Source organism: Camarhynchus parvulus, chromosome 6 (assembly GCF_901933205.1).
Source record: "Camarhynchus parvulus chromosome 6, STF_HiC, whole genome shotgun sequence".
NCBI lineage: Eukaryota > Metazoa > Chordata > Aves > Passeriformes > Thraupidae > Camarhynchus > Camarhynchus parvulus.
In genome coordinates, this window is record NC_044576.1 from 12,962,294 (window position 1) to 12,987,808 (window position 25,515).

Consider the following 25,515-nt stretch of genomic DNA (forward strand, 5'->3'; position numbering starts at 1 on the left):
AATGATGCAATACTAATGAACTTCTAAATATTGAGTTGTTTCTCTTATTTATTTATTTATATGCGTTATTTATGCTTTAGCAGCATCAACTGGTATTTCTGTACATAGTTATAATTTAATTTTAAAATTTACTCTCCTCAATGGACATTCCTTCTGATGGAAAGTGCACATTTTACTGTTTTTTCATATAAAGTCCTGTTGTGCAGTCTAAAAACTGTCATGAATACAGGAAATAAAAACTTCTTGGTTTTTCATATGATCACTACTTTAAATTTTATATTTTATTTTATTGATACGAAATTAAAAATATTTTATCCTGTTTCTGTAATGGATTTGGCTTTTCCTCCACCATTCAGAAAGCAGATTCACAAAAATTAAAATTGTAAATTAGGAAAATTCTCTAAATTTCTAGAATTTTCAATAGCTTCTTAAAGTTCTGAAGTTGTAGCAGCTGTAGTAAGATATTAACATCAGTACTTAATTGGTTGCAGTTGAAGTAATTTCTTCTGTGGTGGTTTATGAAAGTTTTATATACATATCTTTAAAACACTTGACAAAATGCAACTAGATTAATATGTCTTAAAATAAACATTTTCCCTTTTTTAAAAAATAAAATTATACACAGGTAAGAATTAGCATCCATCTTAGTCTTTGCATGCCTTGTCATTAAAGAGGAAAAAAAAAAGCAAAAACCCATTAGGAGCAGATTGACATGATGTGCTAAAAAATACAAGAGTCCACTTCCTTACCTAGGAAGAAGTGTAAATTGCATATTGTATAGTTATTTCAAGTGCTGAATTGGGTGTACAAACGCTTTCCCATCATCGTGGGGAACATTTAATGTAAAATTGTCCAGACAGCTGTCACTGTGATTGCAAAGCTGGTTGAGAGTCTGAATGAGCATGGAGCCCCTTCTCCTTATCCTGTGTGGTCGTGTTGGCAGTGACTGCACTGGGACAGAGGTTGTTAGTTCTCACTAAGGCCTTGATCTGAAGTTTGCAATGGGCTTTACAGCTCCTATCAAGAGGTGAAATGATACAGTAAAACCACTCAAGTTATTTTCAACTCTGTTGAAATTTCAAAAATCCTAGAAAAATCCGAAGGCTTCTGTGGGAACTTTCATATAAATATGCTCACAGAAGCAATTTCAGAAAACATTAAAAAGCATTTTTTGCTCTCTCACACTCATTTTATGACTATTCAAGGAGCAATTCCAGTAGAAACATTTTGATGCATTAGAAACATTTTAAGCCAGCCAGAAATAAGCAAGAATAATAAATACATGATATAAACTGGTGGCAAAAATAGTTCTTGAACAGCAGCAGGGTCTTTTTAATTGAAGTGACAGGTGGTACATCATGTGATAAAAGTGTCCTGCTCAGTGTTGGCTTCAATGTTGATTGCAGCAAAGCTTTAAGGATGCTGGGACCACCTTGTCAAAGTTTTGCAGGAAATATGTAAATTTAAATGGAATTTTGTTACCGCTCTTGTAGGCACTCTTGCTCATTGAAGTAGTTTATGCCTATTATAACTGTACAACTGGGCTTCATAGCTACTAGTTTTGTTGTAAAAATTCTATAGATAATCAAAGATGCTCTTTCAAAGTACTTATAAATATTAGAGAATCATAGAATCATTTATTTTAGAAATGACCTTTAAGTTCTTCAATAAACCATGTGTCTTAAGTGCTACAACTATACATCTTTTAAATACCTCCAGGGATGGTGACTCAACCACTTCCTTAGGCAGCCTCTTTCAATGTGCGACAATGTTTCAGTGAAAAATTGTTCCCTAATATCCAATCTAGCCTTCCCCTGACACAACTTGAGGCCATTTCTTCTCGTTCTGTTACTTATATTTGGGAGAAGAGGTCGACCCCCACCTTGCTACACCTGCCCCTAGGGCGTGGTAGAGAGTGATAAGGTCCTTCCTGAGCCTGCTTTTCTCCAGGCTGAACAGCCCTAGCCCTCTTGTACTCCCTCCAGAGCCTTCCCCAGCTGTTGCCCTTCTGTGTTCTTGCCTCAGCCCCTGGCTGTCTTGCAGTGTGGGGCACAGAGCTGGACACAGCACTTGAGGGGTGGCCTCCCCAGGACTGAGTAGACAGGGATGGTCCCTTCCCTGGTCCTGCTGGCCACACTGTTCCTGGTATAAGGCTGGAAGCTGTTGGCCTCCTTGGCCACTTTGGCACATGCTAGCTCACAGGGAGCTGGCTAATCAGCAGCTTGAGGTCCTTTTCCAAACAAATTCAGAGCTGCTCTTCTCCAAGCCAGTAGCACTGCATGGGGCTGTTGTGACCCAAGCGCAGGACAAGGCATTTGGCCTTGTTGAACCTTGTACAATTGGCCTCAGCCCATGGACCCAGCCTGTTCAGATCCCTCTGCAGAACCTTCCTACCCTCTAGCAGATCAACACTCCTGCTCAACTTGGTGCCATCTGTGAGCTTACTGAGCACTCAGTTTCCTTGACCAGATCATAGATCAAGGTATTTGCTACACTCCTTGGGCTCAGCCATCCAGCCTGTCTTTTACCCAGCTAGTGCAAGCTATGAGCAGCCAGTTTCTCCAGTGGAATACTGTGGGAAATGATGTAAAAAGCTTGACTAAAGTCTGGATAGCCTTCACAGCCTTTCCCTCATCCACCAAGCAAGTCACCTTGTCATAGAAAGAGATCAGATTGGTGAAGCTGCACTGTCTTTCATAAACCCAAACAGAACAGACCTGATCCTGTGGTGTCCTGCATGTGCTCTGTGCTGGCTCAAGATGTTGTGCCCCATGACCTTCCCCAGCACCAAGGTCAGGCTGACAGGCTTGTAGTTGCATGAATCCTCTTCCTGATCCTTCTTGTAGATGGGTGTCATATTTCTTAATTTCCTGCGAGGTGGGACCTCTCCAGTTAACCAGGTCTGCAGATAAATGATGGAAAGTAGCTTGGTGAGCGCTTCTGCCACCCCCCTCAGTTTCTTTGGGTGGATTCCATGCAGCCCTGTGGATTTGTTCTAAATGGTGTAGTATTTTACTGACTGTTTCCCCTTGGATTGTGGGGCCTTCATTCTGCTCCCCATCTGTCTTCCAGCTCAGGGCACTGGGTACCCAGAGAACAACTGCTCTTACTCTTAAAGACTGCAAAGCAAAGGAGGTATTAACTACCCCAGACTTCTCCTCATTCTTTGCATTATGTTTCCCCCACATCCACTAAAAGATGGAGATTCTACTTAGCTCTCCTTCTGTTGCTAATACATTTCTAGGAATGTTTTTTTTAATTTTCTTTTATGCCAGTAACCAGATTTAGTTCTAGTTGGGCTTTGGCCCTTCTAGTTTTCTCCCTGTATAACCTCACAACATCCTTGAAGTCCTCCTGAGTTGCCTAGCCCTTCTTCCAAAGATGATGCACTTTTATTCCTGAATTCCAGCCCAAGTTCTCTATTCAGCCAGGCTGATGGTCTTCCCTCCTCATCTTCTGACACATAGGGATGGCCTGCTTCCATGCGTTTAAAATTTGCATCTTGAATCATATCCAGCATTCCTGGACTCCTTTGCCCTTCAGGACTGCATCCCAAGGGTCTTTCTCAACCAGCATCATAAACAGGCCAAAGCCTTCCCTCTGGGGGTCCTGCTGGCCCTCCCCATTATTTCTCCAAAAATCAAAATCTATTGTTTTGTGATTGCTGTGCCCAAGAAACCTCCATTGTCACATCAGTCACCAGTTGTTCTCTGTTCAGAAAAACAGCTCTGGTGGGGTTCCTTCCCTACTGGCTCATTTGCCAGATGTGCATGCCAGTTGTTGGAGTACTGATCCTGCCACTTTTTTAGGGGGACGTGCCCATTGCATTTACAGTTCTATCATTACTGTAATTTTTGTCTAGTTATATGAAATCTTTCCTCTCATTGCTACAATGCTATTTCATTGATTTTCTCATAGTTTCTCCTGTCTTTTTGTGATATAAATGTATAAAACCATGCATGGAAGGGGAGTAAAAACAGTTCTAATAGTCTGTTGTCTTTTTCAGAGGTGAAACCTTTGCTGCCCTAATGGGGTAAAATCCCATAGGTTATGCCATATGATTTTAATATAAACCAGGGAGTTTTATTAGTATTATTACTGGTCCTGGAGACCCTAGTGCACTACTAAGAAGTACTTAGAGCACTTCTGGTTTTGGGAAACTTGGTGTAAAGACAAGTGTCAAATTGGCTTCTTTCTGCAGCAGGCTGAATTGTGCAATTATAAACATTGGTGGCCCTATTTTTCTGCCAGCTCAGATGTCAGCTGCTGGTGAGAAGAAAAATAAAAAGTCCAAACTGAAATTTTAATTTAGAACGTTTAAAATATTTTATAATCCATCTGTGAAAAAACTGATAATTTTTTTCAGTGTCATGTCCTTCTGACAAAATCATCATTTGAAATAAAAAAAAAGGATGCTGTGTTTGTCTTTGAAATGGACAACTTAAACATTGAAAGAGAGGGATGCTTTTTGAAATGAAGGAAGTTTAAAGGATGTGACTAGGAGAACAGTGGTTTTGCTATTAGGTGAACAAAAGTCACAAATCAGAATTGTCATCCATTGTGCTAAGTGTTTTGCAAAAAAAAAAAGATTTTTTATTCATTAGGTAATTTGTCAGATCTTGTAGGTTTTTGTAAAGGACAGTGACACAAAAGTAGAGCTGTTAGCTGCAACCTTAGCTGACCTTAACTAAAAATTACTCTCTATCCTGGTGATAAGCCTCTGCAATTCCATTAGCTTCAGTGATTTTCTCCAGCTTTTGCAGGAACCTAACCTGGAGTTAAGGGCTGGTGCAGGGTTGTTGATTCTGTTCCTCTGTATTTCCTGTTGGTGGGGTGCACTGTGACTCAGCGTGTGGCCTACCTTATTTTGACAAAATCCTTTGTTCTCATTAGTGCTGTACAGAAAATTATCCACTTGGGTTCTCAAATTACATCCACTGTTTTTGTAGCTAAAACTGTGTTTGTAAATATGAGGTATTGTCTGCTCTCCTGTATGTTAACATATGGCTTCTCTTCCCTTCTGCCTGCTCTTGTAAATCTATTTTATTTGAACTATAACAGAAGTGTCTCATAATTTCAATGCCTTTTCAAATAGCCTTTGAAAAACAGTTTTAATACAATTTCCTATAGCACTGAAGCTTCTTAAAATATGAAGCTATTGTACATCAAGGAGAATTTTGCTGTATACATTCATGCATCTAGAGACAGGAGAGAGCATGCTGTAATTAACTTGTTTGACCTGAAATGTATACAAGGAATGGAAAATTTGGCTGCATGTGTAATGACCTGGTAGTCCAGGTAATTTCCTTTATGCCTTAAGTTAGGTACCTGACATTCATAACGCATAGAATCTTGCTTGTTGAGCAGTCTAGCATTATATTTGCAGAACTTCTGCTATACTAACTGGTATTACATTCATGTTCAGTGATTTATTTGATCTAGAAAGCCAACAAATTTCTGCTTTTCTAAAAGGAGTTTTCTAGGGCTCCAAATGTTCAAATGATCTACGTTCTAGTTTCCCTCTGTTACAGTTGTGAGGAACACATGATCATTTGCAATATATGTGTGTATATATATGTATATATGGTGGGACATTATGTATATATAGTATATACATCAACATATATTGGGACATGATTTTCACTTTGGTCTATGACTACAACATTGGACTGTGGCTTCAACAACCTGTTTTAGAAACCTTACAAATAAATCACTGATGATACTTACGGAAGTTACCACCTTCCTTAGATAAAAGTATATATATATAAAGTACCAGTTTGTATAGAGCAAGCTTTGGATCTGTCCCACTGTCAAATAGAGCATAAAATAAGAAGCTAAAATTTGCAATGGCTGCCTGATACACACAAAGGTATTTTAATTAACCTGCATGCAGAAATTAACCCTTAGAGTACTGCTTCAAATTCTTCAATTTATTTTGTTATTTAATTTTACCAGTGGGCTATGCTGCTTTTCTACTCAGTTCATAGGACTGTACATAAAGTACCTTAAATGGCCATACCAAAAAAAAAGTGAGAAAAAGGAAAAAAAAATCCAATCAACTTTTTATAAACGAGGGATTGTACAAGACTAAGTACTCCAGGTTGCTAATGGGTAATGTATTCCTAAGCAACTGTTTTTTGTTAAAGGTTTTATGAATTAAAAGCATGTAATGTTTTATTGTACCTGTGTACTTGTTAGGTTTCTTCCTAAAGTATCATAGGTGTGTCCTTTAGAAAGAAGTCAGTTCTTTAAGGGTTAATGTGGGGTTAAGCAATCCTGAGGTATTCTCCTGCTTGTCCTCTCCTAAAGGTATCTGCATGTTAATTCTCAAATATTACCTGAAGAGGTGAATATGAATACTGTATGAATGACTAACTGAATGAATCAAATAGTTCCTTTGAAATGCTTGCTTGTATCTAGTAAACGACTGGAAAACAGAAACATGATTTCTGGATCAAGGTCTTTAATGAAATGCAAACAATTCTCAGCAGAGTAGAAACTCACATACTGACAGTTTATTCTGATTTCTTTGTTTTTCAAATAGCCCAATAGAATCCTGCCAGAATTTCTACAAAGATTTCACATTACAGATCGACATGGCTTTCAATGTGTTCTTCCTACTCTACTTCGGCTTGCGTGTAAGTAGTGTCTCTTTGGTAGCAGGAGGCAGGGAGGGAAGGCAGCTGCTGCTGTATTTGGTGATTGAAATAGAGATTGTATTTTCTTTGAAAGAAAGACAATTAATATCTTCTTTAATGAAAAATATGAGCATTGTTTTGAGATGTGTAAGTCAAAGTTTTAAGGCTTAGATAGAGCTGCTCCGTTAAATATCCTCATGATATACACTAGTTTTTTTGCCTTTATTTGTATTTCTAATGTTTATATAAAGCAAGTATTTTATTATTTTTTAATTATTAATCAAATGCAAATGGTAGTTTCACCTTATTTAAGCACATAGGCAAGTTCTAACTATGATGCCCTTGGCATCTAAGCTTGCCAGTTTCCCAGGGCTGATTTTGTATTCAGGAGAGAGAAATGACCACATGCCTGAAGTGCTGCAGTCCCAAACTATGCCTTGTAGGAGGGACCCTGCTGATCTCCTCTGGACTTGTAATAATGGGACTCTGTAAACAGCTCTGTATTGAGAAATTTGTGAATGCCAAATGCATGATAACACTACCACCAGCATATTTGGTGTGCTGGAACAAAAGTGATGTACTTCCAAATACTTTATAATTGCCTACACTTTTCTAATATTAGTGATACATCGTCAACAAATGTGGAAAAAGTATTTTAGCACAGATATTACAACTGATAACATAGATGATCTATCTCTCTAGTTAGACCTTTCATTTTAATCTCAGTGTTATTATCAAGAAATTTGCAATACAGACTTCTTTCCACGTTTTGTCTGGACTGACATAAAACATCAGTTACTACACTGACTTTTGGGTTTAAGATTTTAGAACAGATACCTGAAATCAGCATGATAATAGTCTGATTCTTTCATCTCTTCCCCGCTTTTCTTTTTCTTTCCAGTTTATAGCAGCCAATGACAAGCTATGGTTTTGGCTAGAAGTTAACTCAGTGGTAGATTTCTTCACGGTCCCTCCAGTGTTTGTGTCAGTATATTTAAACAGAAGTTGGCTTGGTAAGTAAAATAGTTTAACCTTTAAAATGCTTGTTATAAAATTACTTCAACTTTGCACATTTGGGTGGAGAATTTGTTCATCTTTTGTCATTGTGTAAATAGAAGAATGTTTCCAAAGTAGTTTTCAAAGTGAATTTTAAGCAGAAAGGTGGATTTTGTCAGAAAAAGCACTTACTATATCTGTTTTGTTTTCAACTCATTAGTATAATCTCCTACTCTAAGTGGTGGAGAACTCCATTTTGGAAGTGCTGTGTAACAGTAGCCTGCCTTTATCAAACCATGAATTTGATTTGTCTCAGCTCACAACCTAAACAGGTGATATAGATCATTCATTCACTGAACTGGATTGCCATGGATCATTGTCAACAATGAAATCAATTTATTCTCATTGCATTTTTTAAGCCAGTGTGTCTAAATTTTGAATCCACTGAAGTGACTGATTTGGGAGATACATTTAGACACTTAATATTTTTGCTGGACTGCTAGGAATGCATTAGAAAAGGTATGCCGCATGTAAAAGGGAATGCAAAATGAAATAGAGAGGACACTCAATTAAAAAACATCCATAATGTGCCAAATGGAGTTTCTTGTACAACTGTTATAGGCACTTTCATTAGGAAAAATGAACGTCAAATGTTGTGATTTTTTTATTAACATCCTAAACATGGCATGTCTTTAGACGATATCTGAAACCTCACAGTTTGGCAGTTCATGCCTCCAGAAATACAGGCACTCATTGTCCCTGAAAACTGAAGAAAATAGTTATCTTAAATGTTTCATACAGAAAATAAAATGAACCAAAGGGTCTTTAATAGTCTTTTAACATTTTCATCTTAATATAGACGTGCAAAGATACAAAAATTATTGATGATTTTTTTTTTATGGAAAGAGATCAGTAAAGTTATAACCACAGTAAAGGTCATATCAGTGGTTAGTAGTATGCCAGCAAAGAAAGCAGTAAAACAGCCAGAAAAGATCACTACACATCCTCATATGATTACTCTCTTTATCACATATCACTTCTGTCATATATGGAAAACTAAGTAAGGCTTTTTGAAAGAGAAAATGTCATACAGCTCCACATTATAATATGAAATAAAATTTAAAAAGAAGATATGTAAGTAAAAAACATGCTTGTCCTTGAAAGAAAATTGCCAATTTCAGTAGCTATAACTTTATCTCAGATTCCTTGCATTATGTGAATTAGAGGGATGGATTTTCACTCCTGTATGGGATGTATCAGAGTTTCCCAAAAACTTTGAGATTGAAATCCTTGGAGATTAAGTCTATCTGAGAGAATCAATAGAATCACAGAATCCATTGAAAAGGAATATGAAATGAGAAAGTAGCGAGACCACAAACTCTGGGAAATGAGGCAGAGATAATTATTTGGAATGAATACCCTTCATGAAAGTGACTGCGTAATTGACTGACTCATGGTGACACAGCAATCCAGCTAACAGTACTGACAGGGATAATGAGAGCGTTTGCACATTTAGCAGTTTCTGCTGTATGGATTTCATAAGTTTTATGTCAGTTTTCAGGAAGAGTTGAGCACTCATAGGTTGAAAGAATTTCCATATCTCTTAATTACACCAACATCACTTTATCTTGATTTCTTGTTTATAGCCCCACTTTGCCTGTTTCCTTGTGGAGTTCCCCTGAGACATTTATCACCTGCTGAGGCAAAAAACTGATGTGTTTTTTAATGTAGTCATCTTAGAGTAACATGTTTACATGTTTTAGCTTTGCACCTGCTTCCAGAGGGGTTTTCATTTTAGATAAATCTTCCTTAGTGAAATCATTCACTAATTCAAAAATGTGAATAGTTTGGATTCCTAACATAGCTTTAATTTAGACCAGCAAGGTATTTTGAGAAGAAATGTGACAAAAGGATTTTTAAGTGAATATATCAAAGCGTATTAATGAAGCCTGTATATTCCTTTTTACAACTTTGAAAGGGATGGCCAAATTTACTGCCTGTAGAGCTAAAATCATACGTGTAGGTAATGCCCTGGTAGTACTGAATGTGTGGGTCGGGGGGAAATGGAGTGTGTTTAGACCATATTATTTAGTTTCAGGTTAGATGGCTACTTTACCTTTTTCTTTTATATAAATATTGTAATTGAGAGAGATATCCTTCTGCTGAGGGGGATTCAGAACAAATAAGTTGTGGGTTTTGCACAAGTTGTCCCTATGTGTATGTAGGATTAGCAGGGAGGTTTGCCTTTTAGTGAGGCAAATAAAAATCGTTCAACATTGGCACATTTTAAGAATTTCTTAATGGTTTAGCAGGTTTCCTTTGTATGCTTTAGATTTCAAGATCATTTAGGAGCAAAATAAAACACACCATCTGGAATGTATTGTGCATCAGGGTCTTTCCAGTTTATTTCATTATTGATTTATGTCAGTCAGCTGTAATGAGTTCATTGAAGTACTTGGCAGAATCAGAGTTCCCAAGTGGCTCTCTGAATGCCCAATTCTACAAGAGCTATCCTGGTTTAGCTAACTGAGTAGTATCACTATAGACCCACAGTTTGAGCAGTATTTTAAAGAAACCAAGCTATCCTAAATAAATAATAAACTTTGCCTTTGAAGCAGTAAGTGCTTACAGAAAGATGTGAAGCACAGCAGAGGCCACGCTCTGGATGTATCATCTGATCATGTACAGAAGTGGAAAACCAGTGGATTTTTTCTGTTCTTATGCTAGCTCAGAAATGCCATCATTTGCCTATTATGCAGCTCTTAGTATGTGAATCCATCTCCTTTCCTTGATACTCCTTTGTATTCAGCTGTTCTTTACATATATTTTTGCATCTTGAAATGCTGTATGTGAATTAAATTTTCAATCAGTATTCATAGAGGATGTTTCAAATCTAGTCTTCTACCTAGATTCCAGTTTGCAGACAACATTTGGTATTGAAAGACAGATCAGATTATGCTTTTTCAAAAGTTTTTTAGGAATGCCATTGTGATCAATGTCTAAAGTAAAGCTGGAGGCAAAACAGCTCTACAAACCTGCGAAATACCAGATTTTTACGTATATTCTTCAGAAAGGGTTTCTGTGGTATCTCTTTTGCATGCACAGGACAGCATAAGAAAAGGAAGCGCGTGAAAAGAGTCCATTTTGCATATGGAAAGAGCTACATATTATTGAAAAATTGGGGGAAGTACAGATAGGAAATAAATAAATTTTCAATGAATCTGTATAATTCAGTGATGTATAGTGCTTTATTATGCTATATAAAGATTTCTTATGTTCTGACTTGAAAACTGTACAGATACAAACATCAGTGTGTTTTTGGATGCTCATTTTCATGTAGATCCCCATGACATTTTTTCAACACTGTTTTGCAAACAGTAGCATTTGTGTAGATACTTGCTCATGAGCTACATGTGCTTTATCAAATCATATGTATTGCTTGCAACTCTATACAAGAAACTTTCTGATAATGGTAGGACAGTTCTCCAGGTGCAGGATTCTACAGAGTGGAGAGACTCTTCCCAAGGGAAGAATGATTTACAGGTGACTTTGGCAGTGAATTTTAACCAAATTATTTCTGTGCATTGCCAAGTTTGTGTATTTTGTTTATAGTCTAAGTGAAGGTAGGCTAAAAGGGTTGTTCGACAAAGATAATTTGCAATGGAAGAAATAATGGCATGGTAAATTTTGTTGTTTGTTTGGTTGTTTTTTTTAACCACAAAGTTGTCATAATTTGAGTATCCTAGCTAATTTTCAGATTCAGAACTTTTTTCCTTTGGATAGGTTGCAGTCTGAAAAATTGGAGTGCTACAACAAGTTAATGTCTTCCAGTTTTATTTAGTAAAGACTCAATAACACTTTACACACTTAAAACCCTTATTCTGTCTTCTGTGATAACAAAGCCAATTCAAATAACTGAAATGCCTTTAATCATGTACTTGTATGCTCATGAAAAAAGAAATATTGATTTTATGATCTGACTATATTGAACTAAATTGCCTTGATAGGATTGTATTGTTAGAGGGGGATTTAACATAAGAAATATGATCTTGGCTTCACATTTGCAAGAATATGTGAATTAGGAACAATCAGCCTTAGATTGTGATATTAATGCAAAGTTATTAATACAACATAATATATGAATTTGATAGTGTCTTATTATTGAATCACAGAAATTAAAGATGAAAAGGTCTTTTAAACAATGTTACTTCCTTTTTCTGACTGCGTGTTTCATCTATTTTACTGTACAGAATATCAAGTGATAGAAACTGTGTGATTCCTATGAATTCTATTATCAGGAAGATTTTTTCTTCATCCTTATCCCCTGAAATGCCTTTTAGTCTAAGTTGCTGGTGATTTTGTACTTTTTTTTCCAGAAAATAATTTGATAAATATACTGGGGTAAAGAAGAGAGGCAACAGATGTAAATATAGACACATGCGAAGCACAGAGAACAAATCTCTTCAGGTGGTGATTAGTGCAGTTTGGGAAGGGTTTCTTTTTTCCAGTGCTTGCTCAAATTCTGTCCAGGTCCTGTTCCACACACGTCAGTTAATTTTGGATAAGACTTGTGGTTTCAGTATCAATGCCTGGTCAGAGAAGAGTATTTCCAACAACTCTGGTGGAATTTCAGCTTTCTTGTTGAATCGGAGAATGAAATTGGTTTAGAGATAAATGAAATTACTTTGGAGAAAAATTGAATGTGTCTTATTAAGGTAGTTAAGGTCATGGTGTGAAGCCTTCTGCCCATCCAGCAAGTGTTCCTCAAGATGAAGCTTTAGTTAAAAATCTGTACATGAAAACAATATTTGTTTTAATGCCCTGTAGACTTCCTTGCCATAATCTCTACAGAGCAGCTCAGCCTGAAAGCGTATTTGAATCTGTAGAACACTTTATTCCTTTTGGAAAACTTAGATAGTTTAATGGAATTTAGTTAAACTGACATGAAGAAGCCTCTGATAACTTGGTTATAGGGATACCACTTTCACTTTGCATTAATTTACTGGATTTTGGTGCATCTACAGGTTGCAAAGCTCCCTTGCTCAACACCTTAAATTTGCAGTCATTTGCAATAACTTTATCAAGTGTTGTGCATTTCTGCCATCTATTGGTGGAATCTTTGAATGCACATCCAAATTCTACAATATTTCTTACAAAACTAGCATCTTTTATAGAGCTTTGATGTATTTTTTGGTCATTTTACTTAAATTGGGCATTATTTTATATATAATGGAAGCCAAATTCTCTAAAATTTCCTAGAAGAACTTTATTTTAGGTATGTGTTCATGTGTACTGCTTTTATATATGGTAACATTTCTTTCTGTACTTCAAATGCCTTCAAACAGGTGTCAATGAATTTAATGAAAAGAGTTTTGAATGCTCAGTGTGCTTGGTGATTTGTCAGTAATCTGTCATTGAATGGACTGTATTACATTGGCATTGTATTGAAGACATTTTTTTTTCCTTTTTCTAGACACTTTAATCACTTCAGGTTTCACAGAGCATGTACATTTTGATAGGGCCCCAGTTAAAGTAATACTTCCCAACAGGCATTTGAGTTGCTGCAATGTTAAGGCCAGAAGGTAACCTTGTGACAAGTATTTATTTGCCTAATGCAGGGTAGATTTTTATGGATATTGTTGCATTCATTTATGATGATACTCTTCTCCTCTCTCCTCCACTGATGAGAAGTCAAACAAGTAGCCAGAAGACACTGGAGCAGAGCAGAAACACAGGGACAGCACTAATTTCAAGTGTTATTAGTGTCTGTCATCTGACATGCATAGAAACTGTGCTCTTGCTTCCCTACCTCTGTGAACTCAAAGAAAACAGGATAATTTAAATCAATTGTTCCCAGTCTGCCTCTGTCTGTGAGTGGTACTTAACATTGCACAGAAAAATGACCCCAGTAACATTCTGATTTCAGTTCTGCCCTGATGGGGAGGGGTGATAGGCAGGGCAGTATCTTGATTTTTTTTCATGTGTGAATGAGTGGCTGGCTTAGCCCAAAAGTAGTCCTTGTTTCTGAATTTTGAGAAGCTGTTGAAAGCTAATATCATACTTGATAACAGTTATATAGCTTTAAAAAGTGGTTCCTACTGTACTTACCAGGCTGGATGGACTAACTTGACCTCTTTCATCTATAACCTGACTGAGCAAGAATGTACCTTCAGTGGAAGAAAAAAAATAATCCAGTCCTAAACTTACAGTTAAATTCATGCAAATGTTGCCTATAAATGAATGCATATTGTTTGTTGCCATCCTGCTTTACCTGGTTCCAAGCCCTGCTTGTCAGTAACTTACTCCCTTCAGTACCAAGAATTTCATCCTCATATATCATTGCTTAGCATTATAAGGCAGAATATTAATAGAAGTATTAAATAACTTAGGTCAAGAACACATTCCTGACAAGACTTCCAGGGAAGACATGCCAGATACATTTTAAGACTCCCTGGGGTTTAGTCCATTTAATGAGTGCCATGGCAATGCTGAGTAAATTACATCAGTACTTATAGCTCTGTCACTCAAACATGTCATTTAATGGAAAAGCAAATGGTATATGATGCTTTTCTAAATGTATACTTAAAAATTATTACTTATCTTGACTACTCAAATACTTTGTAGTAGAATTCTTTGTTTTGTCTTAGATTAATTAATAGGCTCATGGTTGTTTCTTTTAAGCTTATGGAAATAACATAAACTTCTTTCTGGAACTTCTATAAACTACATGTGCCAGACTTGCCTAGAACCAACTCTAAGTAGCCCACAGAGTTTTAAAAACTATTGGATGCAAGTTACCCAGACATGATGACTTAGAAATGTCTGGCTTAACAGATGTGTTTATTTGCATTCTCCTTAGTCTTCTTAGTCACATTAGGAAGGCAAGTATGCAGTCATTACATGATTGGCTTTTTCTATGTTCTGAAATAAAATATACATGGGAAACTTCTGCTTTTTCTCCATTATTACTGAAATGTCCACCATGTTTCTAGTCATGCTATGCTACGATTAAAATGTCTTTGCAATGCAGTAAGTCTGTGGTTGGTTAATATATTCCATAAATGTTTTATTCTTTTTTGTGTTCTGCTGTTTTTAAATGGAAAAATATATTACTGTTTTGGCCTGGATTTTTTTTTTAAGAACAGTAAACATTATTAGTATTTTCATTTAAGTGACCTGAATTTGAATTCGTAGTAAGATTTCCTTGTCATATAACCAACCCTCCCTTCAGTGAATACTCAGTATTCTTTCAGGGTTATCATATTTAGAACTTCTACAGGTATATTAACGTTCTTTAGCATATGTTTTTCAGGTACTAGGCTGTAAGCCAAGCTGGTTTTATGTATATTTTATACAAAGGAACGTAAGCAGCTAGACTTTTCTTTAGCTTGGTGTAGCCAAATTATCTATTGTCATCATTGCTTGGTGTTCTATGTCATGTTTTTTCTGGACATCAATCATAAATATTAAAGATCAGTCTGCCAAATTTAGTGATTGAGAAACACAGAATGCTATTTTGTTGTAGTTTGGCTGTTAAATTTGAAGTTGTTTATAATAATGAATTTCAACTTTGCTGAGATTTAATTCAGCCATACTCCCCTCTAGGTTAATAACAGGATAGTAATAGCAAGTATAAAGGATTTATGCTGAAAAGCAAATCACTGCAATTTCCTTTAATAGCAAAACATTTTGCATTTCTTAATAGATATTACATAATTTTCTTTTCTCCATATCCTTTTTCTGTTCAGTTAAAATATGTTCTCAATAACTAGATGTTATGTGAAAAAAAAAGACTATTTTCTTTTTATCCTGCTTTTTATTATCAGTTTCATTACTTTATGACTGCCCTTGGATTTTCTCATGGTTTCAGTGGTCTTTCTGACTCTGTAATTAAGTTTGTCTGCTTAAATGAAGGCTACCTGGACTGTTGAGTTTTCTCTTTAATGGAATGTGGAACAATACTGTAAAAGGAGAGAACCCATTCCCTCGAACTGCTGAGGGACCCCATAATTACTTATTCTGTCTTTGGGCATTTGTGTTTACTTGAATGAGGGGCAGTTAGAAATGCTTCTTTTAGTGTCACATTATCATCAGTCAGATGATTTCCAAATTTTCTTGAGCTATCTACAGCATGTAACTGACTTGCACACTTTCTGTAATGGTAATATGAGAGATTAGATTGATTTCTATTTTTTAAAAAATTTGACTGGTTCTTATGTCAGCTGAAAGACCAGTTCAAAATAAAATTTCATTTCTTGGCTCCCAGGTGGTACATTAATATGTGTAGTTCCTTGTAGGCATTCAGTCTAGTCTTTATACACGATCCCGTAGTTATTCCCCTGATAGCTTCATCCATTGATTTTTTGACTGTATTTTTTAAAATATTTTGGATCTGAGTTGGTTTGTTGCTGAGTGCGATCTTCTCAACTTTGAATTTTGAATGCTTGTTGTTTACAAGCAACTTTATAAATAATATAATTGATTTCTGCCTAAATCCAAAGCTAGAAGTACCTATACCTAGAACATGACAGTTTACATTTTGGCATTTTTAACATGAGTTCCATGATTTCTCATTACTCTTTTTGATCTTTGGGTCATTTTGCGTTTCTAATTTCTGTAACACTGCTCAAAGGAACTATTTTATCTTCTAAACCCTGGACCAAAAGTACTGCAATGTCCATGTAGTTCTCATTAATTCAGCACATAGTGTGCTCTGTGGTGCGTGAGTCTGGGTTTATGTGGAATTAAGAAAAGATGCATTATTCAGTTTAAGTAATTAAAAACCCCAAACTGCACAGCTATGTTCCTCCTGACTTTTTTGCAAGACTGAATTAATCAAAGGCAAATCCTATTGAGACTGGAGTTGATATAAACTGATGCAAAGATAGTTGGGCTTTCACTAGAAAGATTAGAAGTTAAGAATTCCATATGAGACTTGAGAAAGTTCTTTTCCGTCTGTTTTTTCTGAATATCAAAGGGCTCTGATGGAACTGATGTACTCACCTGAGACTGGAGGTTTATTTAAACTGGATCATTCATATCCTTCCCGTAATCTTTTGGTAATTATCTCACTTTATAGATATGAAACTAAGAAAAGTCAAGACAGAATTTGATTAAGATTTTCCACTCCTGTTATCATTCTACATTCGAAAGGGGAAACTTCATTAATATGGTCATTTACATGCCCTGCTTGACCATCACCTGAGTGGTCCAAACCCCACTGGGATTAGGAAAGATGACTTCTTGTGCTTCAGTGCTCCATATCAATATGAGAAAAGCAGTTGGTGCGAGCCTGCTGCTGGTAACACCAAGGCTGTGGGTTTGGTCCCTGTATGGGCCAAATACCTGGGAGTTGCACTTAATCCTGGTGGGTCCCTTCCAGAATATTTTGTGAATCTGTTAAGTTTTGACCTTCCTGCTCATGTGACATTTCAGAATTAATAGTTGGATGGCTGAAAATCTGTTCCTTTATCCACTCTTCTGTCTTTACAGTTGCAGTATTTTGCTATACGAAGTCCGACAGCATATAGAGAAGGAAAACTTAATACAAAGTCAGACAGCATGTAGAGAAGTGTTCTTACAGCTGAAATATTTAAGGCTTTTTCTGAAGTTTTGAATTGCAGGATATTTATACCATATTGACTTAAGTCAAGGGAACAGTATCCTTCATAGTTTGTCACATTTTGCTACTTGTTTCACATCAATTTTTTGAATGCTTGACATTCTCAAGTACTTGTGTGTTTATACTCTTTCATTATACAGGGCTTACACTTGATTCACTGCTGACCCACAGATATTTAGCCTTCATTAAACTTGTTATCACCTTCAGCAGTGTTTAGTATCATACTGTCTCAAATTCTAAATGAAAATAGAAACACATCAGAGCAATCTGTTAAATGAAGGACATATTTCTGCACCACAAAAACATCTCTGAAGTTATTGACTCTTCCATAGCTACTTGCAGTGCAGTGGCTCACCTAATGGATTGCCAGAAAGTTTGCCAATAAAGCTAATGATGCTCAGAGGTCAGGATATACAGGTTCTTTAGATCTGTCTCCTTTTTTGTTGCTGTTCTTAGTTTCTTCTGTTCAGGAACTTTTTAATTTGTAATGGTGTTAAAGAAGATGCTGCTAAACTTGGGAGTGCATTTTTGTTCCATTCAGGCATTTAGTTTTTAATTGTTTATGTAAAAGTCAGTACATTGTATTTATAAATTTTATATAGTTATTAAAGATTTTTTTTCTCTAAATCTGTCTAGTGAACTTCTCTGCTTTGATATGTATAAAGGGATATGAAGTGAAAAAATTGTTTTCTTGGTATTTTAGGTTTCAGATACCTAAGCTTGTCTTCAAAATTGCATTTACCAGAAGCAGGTTTTCCTATGATATCTCCCCAGATGCGCTTTGATTCAAAAGCTGAATGTTGGAAAAGCAGTGTATTTAACATCATAACTTCATTTGTTTGTTGCTAGTAAATATATAACATGAGGCAAATACAAAAAGAGAATAATGCATATTTTAATTTAAAAATAGTGTTAAAACTTGGAAAAATGAGGGCTTCTACTTAAGTAAAACTGCTATAAAGCTTTCTTTCTAAAGCCATTTTATTGTTGCAGTTATAGGTGACTTATACAGGGAAATTATTTTGCCATCTTTTAAAATTACCTTTTATAAAGTAAGGCAGATGGAACTGTGCTACATAGACAGGTTTAGTACACAGCATTTTGTTAAGCATTATCCTTCAAGGAGTGCTGGTTTTATTCAAAACAGTAATATTGAAGCATCACTGTGGATGTTTAGCTGAAATGAATCAGCTGTCTATTATCTGAAGTGTGAAGTTCAGTTTGAAGAGGTTTTGCATTAAAGTTGGGATATCTAGCAATCATAATCTTCATAATCAAAAGTAAATTGTTGTAGTCCCTTAGAAGCATGGATGACTGAGAGGAAAATGTTTTTTGAGATTTCTGAGGTACTCAAAACTCTCCAGTCATTAGTTCTCCATTATCACATAGTTACTCTGCTTCTCTGCGGAAATTATCTGTCATCTTTATTGTCTTCCTAATTGCTGATTGTGTTTTTCTTTGATCAGCCCCACACCATGTGGAACGTTTTCCTACAAACCTGAAGGAGTTTTTGTGAATGGGTGAGCTCATGGTGCACTACAGAGCTATACTGGTGCCTTTCCAAGCCCTGTGCAGGCAGCAGTTAATGCCAGTCTCATTCATCCACCCTGCAGGCCCTTGGCCATCCAAAGTGTCATTTGCTTGAAGACAGGGAGTAATTGCAGCTGGCGCTAGGCTTGGGGGTGTGGATCATACTTGCAGAGCCTAGCAGAAGGTCTTTTTTTGCTGAGAGCTAGATGGAATATTAGTAGCCAAATAGAGCACTGACATTGCGTGCTGAAAGTGATGTGAGGATTATTTTCACATTTTAACAGTTTGCTCACTTTTACTTAATTCTGTTATGGGATGCTTTTCTCTGAAGTTAGTCAAGGGAGCCAGTGAAGTTCCAAGTATTGATTGCAGTGTTGTGACAGTAGAAGAATGAATCACAGCAAGATAACTATAAAATCCTAATATGGTTTGAATACCTTCCACAACCTTCACATTCATTTATTTCTTTTTCAAAATGCAGCCTTTGAAAATCTTTCCTATTCAACATTCATCTTCCCTGATACCAAAAATCCTAAGTCCTGGAGGGGTTCTTACCAATGTATGTATGTTAGGGGGTGCTGTAGGTAATGGGTGTAAAAGTTCAATTTTTAATTATGAACAGAAGTGATTAGTTAATTATGTAAGTAAATAAATTAAAATATTTTATTAGAAAATATTAAAATTTTTGTTGTAGATATATAATTTATATATATTGTATGCAATTTCATTATTTGAAATTTAGATACTTATTAAAGCATACTTAATGAAGTGTTTCTTAATGGATAACGTTGGGACAATGCTAACTTTGAAGAAAAAGTTATTTTCATAGTGGCTAGTGTGCAGGCAATATATGTCATGATAGTGTGGCAGTCAATGAACATCTGAGTTTCTACATGTGTAATTTTGTGAATATAAATTAAAAGGAGATGGGATCCTTTATAAAGCAAATGGTATGATTTGGGTTTTTATTATCTGTTAAATTCCAGATTTGTTTTTTTCTGTGTTGTTTCACTTTCCTTCCTATTGAGGGCAAAGTGCAGATATCAGCACTGTAAAAGCAGAAACATCTGGAAATATCATCTCAGTTCTTTCATGTTCACTCTCACCTGGGAAATTAATCTACAGAAAATTGTATATCATTGCATGTGGGGCAGATCCTGTAAGAAATAAGCTGCATTCCATGGAAAATAGCCAACGATACATAGATTTGAGGAGCAGAGTCTTTTAGGAAAATTTCAGAAACCTACTTTACTAGGCACTGGCTCTAATCTACTCTGATAGTGCACAGAAATTTCACTATCTTCTCTTATTGAATGGGCAACATCAGCCTTTAAGGGAAAGCATTTCTGTGCATCTGATAATGCGAGAATTTTCTTCTCAGTAGGCAGATCACAGATTTTCTGTCTAATGTGGATTTGAAGAGTTTTAAATGCTCCTTCCTTTACTGACTTTATTCTTGACTCTTAGTAATGAATTGACACTTGAAGTTCTCAGACCTCGTATTTAAACATGATGCACTGCTGAGGAGGTGAAGACTATTTTTTAGATTGGGGTGAAATAAGGGATGCTGAAACATGGTGCATGGATCTATACAACAATTGTGTTTGCAAAAAGAAAAACACCATAATCTTTAATTTCTGTGGAATTTTATGAATAAGTTCTTAATCCTACAGCTGGTCTGAAATACTCTGTTTATTGTTTGTACAATATAAATTTGCTCAATATGCAAGGAATCATTCTGTACATTGAGTAAAATGCTATTGCTTCACCAGGACAAGCATAAATATTTTTTGAATATTTGTCATCTATCTGGTCAGAAAATAGAATTAATGTTTTTTGCACCTGGATCATAACCACATACAGGATTTTGTGGTGTATCATTTTCATAACTGGTTTCTCATAACTAATTTATCGGCATGTATCTGCTCATATCCATTCTTTAACTATTTTCTTTGTGCAACTCAAAGGCTAAAGTTCCTCACTAATGTATCCTCACTGAAGAGGATGCATTATATCATACCAGTTGATTAGAAGTGAAATACCTGACTCCTTGTCAAGCCCTATTTCATAGCATGCTCATTGTTTCTTTGGCAGTTATGGCCTGTGCCTTGTGACTCACGGGAGCAAAGACAGGCAGAATTGCAAGGCTTTTTTTAAATCAACCTCCTGCAGCATGAGTCAGGCTTTAGATCTGGCCTTTGCCCTTCCTTTGCCTTTGTTCTTATCATTTGTTCTGCCCTATGGTTACAGCCTCTCAAAATAGCATATTCCTGATTTTAGTGCAATTTGTTCCTGATGAATGCCAGGGAAAATTATATAAGATGCTAACTTGTGATTTTTCAGGAAGGGAAACCTCTTTATATTGAGTTGTAATGGTCACTTTAGAAAGCAACCCCCAAATTTCCAACCTCCTGTGCAACCTTCTTTGCAAGGTTAGCTTGCTGGGGTTTAACCTTTTATTTTAAGGGTAATTTTGCCTTTAGTAGCACCATCAGTAAAGTGAACAATTAATATTTTTCTCCCCAAATCAAAGAATTAAAAAAGGCATATTTTCCATCTATTTTGAATATGGAATCACAGTATCTGGAAAGGATTACACAAATGTAATATTAAAAAAATAGAAAAATGAGAGCTGAATAAATTAGTTATTTTTTAACTCTCTTTTACCCACTAGGTCAATATGAATACTGGTTATTCTTCCCCTCATGGTTTCAATCTTTTGTTAAAAATGGCACCAACTTTGGTTACTTTGGTGGGGTAATACTTCTCTTGTAGTATAAAATGTTTGCAAGTTAATGCTCCCTGGTTTTATGTAAAGATCTGCTCTTCATTTACTACTGGCTATATCTGTGCTTTGTTTGTGGAATATGACACAGTTGTTGCCAGAAGTGGTGTAAAGCAGGAAAGTGAATGTTTACATATTGAGTAACTGGTTTTATTCTTGCTAATGCCAAGCTTTCTGAAAATGGTTTAATAGCTTAAGACTTTGAGACTAGGAGGTAAAAAATAAATAATGCAACTACATGCATTTTCTCAGGAACTCAAGGTTGGGTTGTAACTTTACCTTCTAAATAATTTAGTGAGATTAATGAGTGGTAAATTCTTGGCAGAATGAGCATTATTCTGGTTTTGTCATAATCCACAGATGTTGCTACAAAGCTATACTAAAAGGTGGTTGATGACCAACCTGTAGAGCTTTTAAATTCAGATGTAGCAGGTTTTTTTTCCTATGAACAATACTTTCACCATTTTTGAAATAGCAGCAAGGAAAATTTTATGAGCCATTTTGTGTACAGCAAATGGCTTTTACATTGTCGTTTCAGAAGTAGCACATTGTCGTTTCAGAAGTAGCAATTTAAAAAAGAGGGAAGGTAGCATGTGGAAATTCTGTGTTCACTTATTGTAAATTAAATTAAAAATGAATTTCCAAGGAGAGAATAGTCACAGGATATAACACAGTTATTTTTCTCTGCATCAGGTTTCTCCTTGGCAGGTTTCCTTGTGTTTTGTGGCTTTTGCAGGTGAAGTTTTTGAGCACAACTATAAGCAAATAGCATCCCACAAAAGCACAGCAAATCAGTCACCCATGTCTAACCTGTGGTTTAAAGGACAATAATTTGGTACCCACTTCTGCCCACTACAGTTGTTTTCCAAGGCAGGATCTAATCTTTCCTTGCTCTCCTTCAAGATGATATTGCAAGTACCTAGTCCCTGCATAGCCAAAGGTAAAGTGGAGCTTAGCTGCTGACAAGTCTTGCTTTCTTCTTCTGCATATTTAAGCTTGATAGCTTCACATTTGGATGGACTTTGAAAGCAAGTTGTCATTTAATCATAGCAGTACTTCCATAATTACATAAATCTGTTTTTGTGACAAGTTCAAGAAGGGTCATGGAATGATGTCCTTCCAGGGTATGCTTCTGTAGAAAATATGAAAAACTTAACTTGTAAGTAGCTTGGATTCATTGAAGGCAAAATAGGTTGTTAAAAGTTTGGATTAAATACTTCAGATCGGCCTGCAGACATTTCAGGTACCGCTGATAACACAGGGCTTAGGAGTTTTAGGTCTACCTCAGACCAGGGGGCCAAGGACCATGTCCTTCATAGGAGTAGGAAGCAGTGATAGTCTACTGATGACACCACCTTCGTGTGCTTAATTGGACTCCAGACTTTCAGTCAGATGTTCATCTAAGCTAGAATACTTAAAAGGTAATACTTTTTCTGGATACCTGAAAAAAAAATTAATCTACAGAGAACAATTTTCTGCAATCTAACTTTACATCTAATATAAAAAAATTGACCAAGTAATAGATTGATATTATAGATGGTAACAAACTCTTAATGTCACTGAAAACAAGAAACTGTCTTGGGTAATCGAGTTGTAGAACAAAATACTGAAAAAATAGTAATTTGGAAAGCAGAAATGTCTGCACAGGAAAGTAATACCAGTAGCTTTGTGTGGCTGGCTGTGATGTTAAGAATGCTTCTCAGCACAATATGCCATCATGCTGCTGCTGCTTAAATTTCTATACATTTTTTTAAACTTGTCGAGCCGGTTTATTTTAGATTTAATCCTAGTTTGTGTCATTTAATTTATGTTTTCAAATTTTGATGTACACAACAGATTAAGCAGTGCACTGACCAAAAAGAAATTAATAAAAGTCTGGCTATGCCAGGAAGCTGAAGAGTTTAAAGAATACTGTCCAATTGTTAAAACCAAAATAATAGGTTATATAAAATAAACAGCTTGGCTCTTGCTATTTATTACTTAGGTCCTGTTTTCCTTTAGAGACATTCCAGGCTTTCAAGGTAAATGGTTTCTACACCCGAACATTTGCTGTGCTAACTATAAAGTACACTAATGATAGGTTTAAAATTAGATAATAACAAGATTATAATACTAGTCAAGAGGAAATACAGAAAGAAAGGAAAACAGTGGGCCTTCTATGGTAAAAAGTTAAATAGGACGTGCATTCAGTTTGAGCTGTACAAGATGTGATTAGTAACACAGATAAGTACCACCCCACTCAAATCTTTTCAGTTGCAGAGGAGTGATTCAAGTGCTCAGAGATAAATCTTGGATGTTTGTCACATGCAGACATAAACCCCGTCCCTATGGACTCAGTGAAACCTGACTGTTGTGACCAGTGGGAACATAACCAGGTTGTTTGGAAGAACTTAGTGTTAAAGGTTACAATGCAAAGGACTCACAGAAGTAGCTTGCTTCACTATCTGCATGTTACTTATAATTTGAAATTTCTGTGTACTACAATCCCCTTTATATTTGGCAGTCCACCCCTTAATAACATTTCCAAAATGCTTTGAAATCCTCTGTATTTCATGTAAGCGCATGGTGCAGCCTATTTTTGTGTCTGCTTTGCACTGCACTCCAGATGGCATTGCTATATTTGTGGGTCTTCTGAGGCAAAAACAAGGGGGAAAAAAGGAAAAGAAACAAGAAATGATGAGCATATTCCTCAAAACGAAGATAGCTTTACACAATGAAGTTTGTGTATTATGCTCAAAGCAGGAAAAATCATGAAGAAAATCTATCATACGTAATGGAAGATGATGTTTACTTTTAATTTGTAGAGCTTTATTCATTGAATGAGGTGGTAGTTGACTGAACAAAACTCCAGTTTTGTGAATATTCATAGAGCAAGTCTGCTTGACAGAGCTATGGACTCTATTCTTCGTGCTCATGCTTGATGGCTAAATCGTTTTGTTTTGAATTATTTTTCCTTCAGTAAGATAGTTGTCATTAACTGGGGTTGGAGGGAGGGTTGTTGTGTTTATTTGTTGGAGGTTTTTTAATTTCATCTGGGATAAATCCTGTAAGAGTTTGCTGATTGTGTGCCCTCTGCCTTCTGCATACTAACTTTAACTGGAAAACAAACACGTGAACTTGCCAAAGAAACTAATACACAGTAAACAATTCCCTTTATGTACATATATTATAAGAACTATATTCTTTGCTAGAGTACTTGTTCATTCCAAGTGAACAGCATCATGTTTGTGGGTTTAGAATCAATGGGTGTGGTTCTTTGATGTATCTGAAAGAAGCTTATGTGGTAATATCCGGATAGAAGATGGCTTTTAAGCTCTAATACATCTCGGATCAGAGGAGCATCTGCACTGCCTGCTTGCTTCTGTGATTTGTTTTGCCTATCCAGTTTGTGATAGCCTGTTTTGTCAAGCTGAGTTTTGTATTTGAATTCATTCTGTTTGTTTCAAGCTAACGGAAATGAACTAGATTATACTGCATTATCTTTTGATAACAACTGGTAAAGGGGTACTTTATCTTGTGTCCAGTTAAACAAATCTGCTCCCAAAGAGAAGTTCTGTTAAAGAAAGGACTCTGAGCTGTCTCTCCGTGTTGACACTGAATTAGCAAAAGGAAGGGTAAATCTATGACCATTTTTGCTGTTAGTGAGTGCTGTGACTGAGGACTGCATCACAGCACTTCCTTGCAGTGCTTCTGGAGCTGAAGATACAGTCATGATTCCCAGCAAGATTTTAGTCTACCACAACCCTTCTGGGGGCACACGTACAGAAACATACAAAAGTACTAGAAGGCGTAAAAAATCTCATGGAGAATTGTTCAAAAATGGATATCGTGTCAAACCTGGACATAATATCCCCGAAAAGGAAGAGCAGCGCACTTTGCGAAACTCCTTGGTGTCTTGTTACAGGGTCGGCTCGTACTGGGGTAAGATCCACCTCTGAACTTTT

General features: G+C 36.1%; 1 protein-coding gene across 12 annotated transcripts in view; it reads left to right on the top strand.

Annotated features, from left to right (window-relative positions):
- Window positions 1-25,515, top strand: part of KCNMA1 (potassium calcium-activated channel subfamily M alpha 1) — a 402,729-nt gene that overhangs the window by 220,312 nt on the left and 156,902 nt on the right. For all 12 annotated transcript variants that reach the window (XM_030950724.1, XM_030950723.1, XM_030950725.1 and 9 more), the window contains 2 exons: window positions 6,545-6,638; window positions 7,540-7,651. In XM_030950724.1, the coding sequence (XP_030806584.1) occupies window positions 6,545-6,638; window positions 7,540-7,651 (206 nt within the window). The remainder of the gene's footprint in view (window positions 1-6,544; window positions 6,639-7,539; window positions 7,652-25,515) is intronic.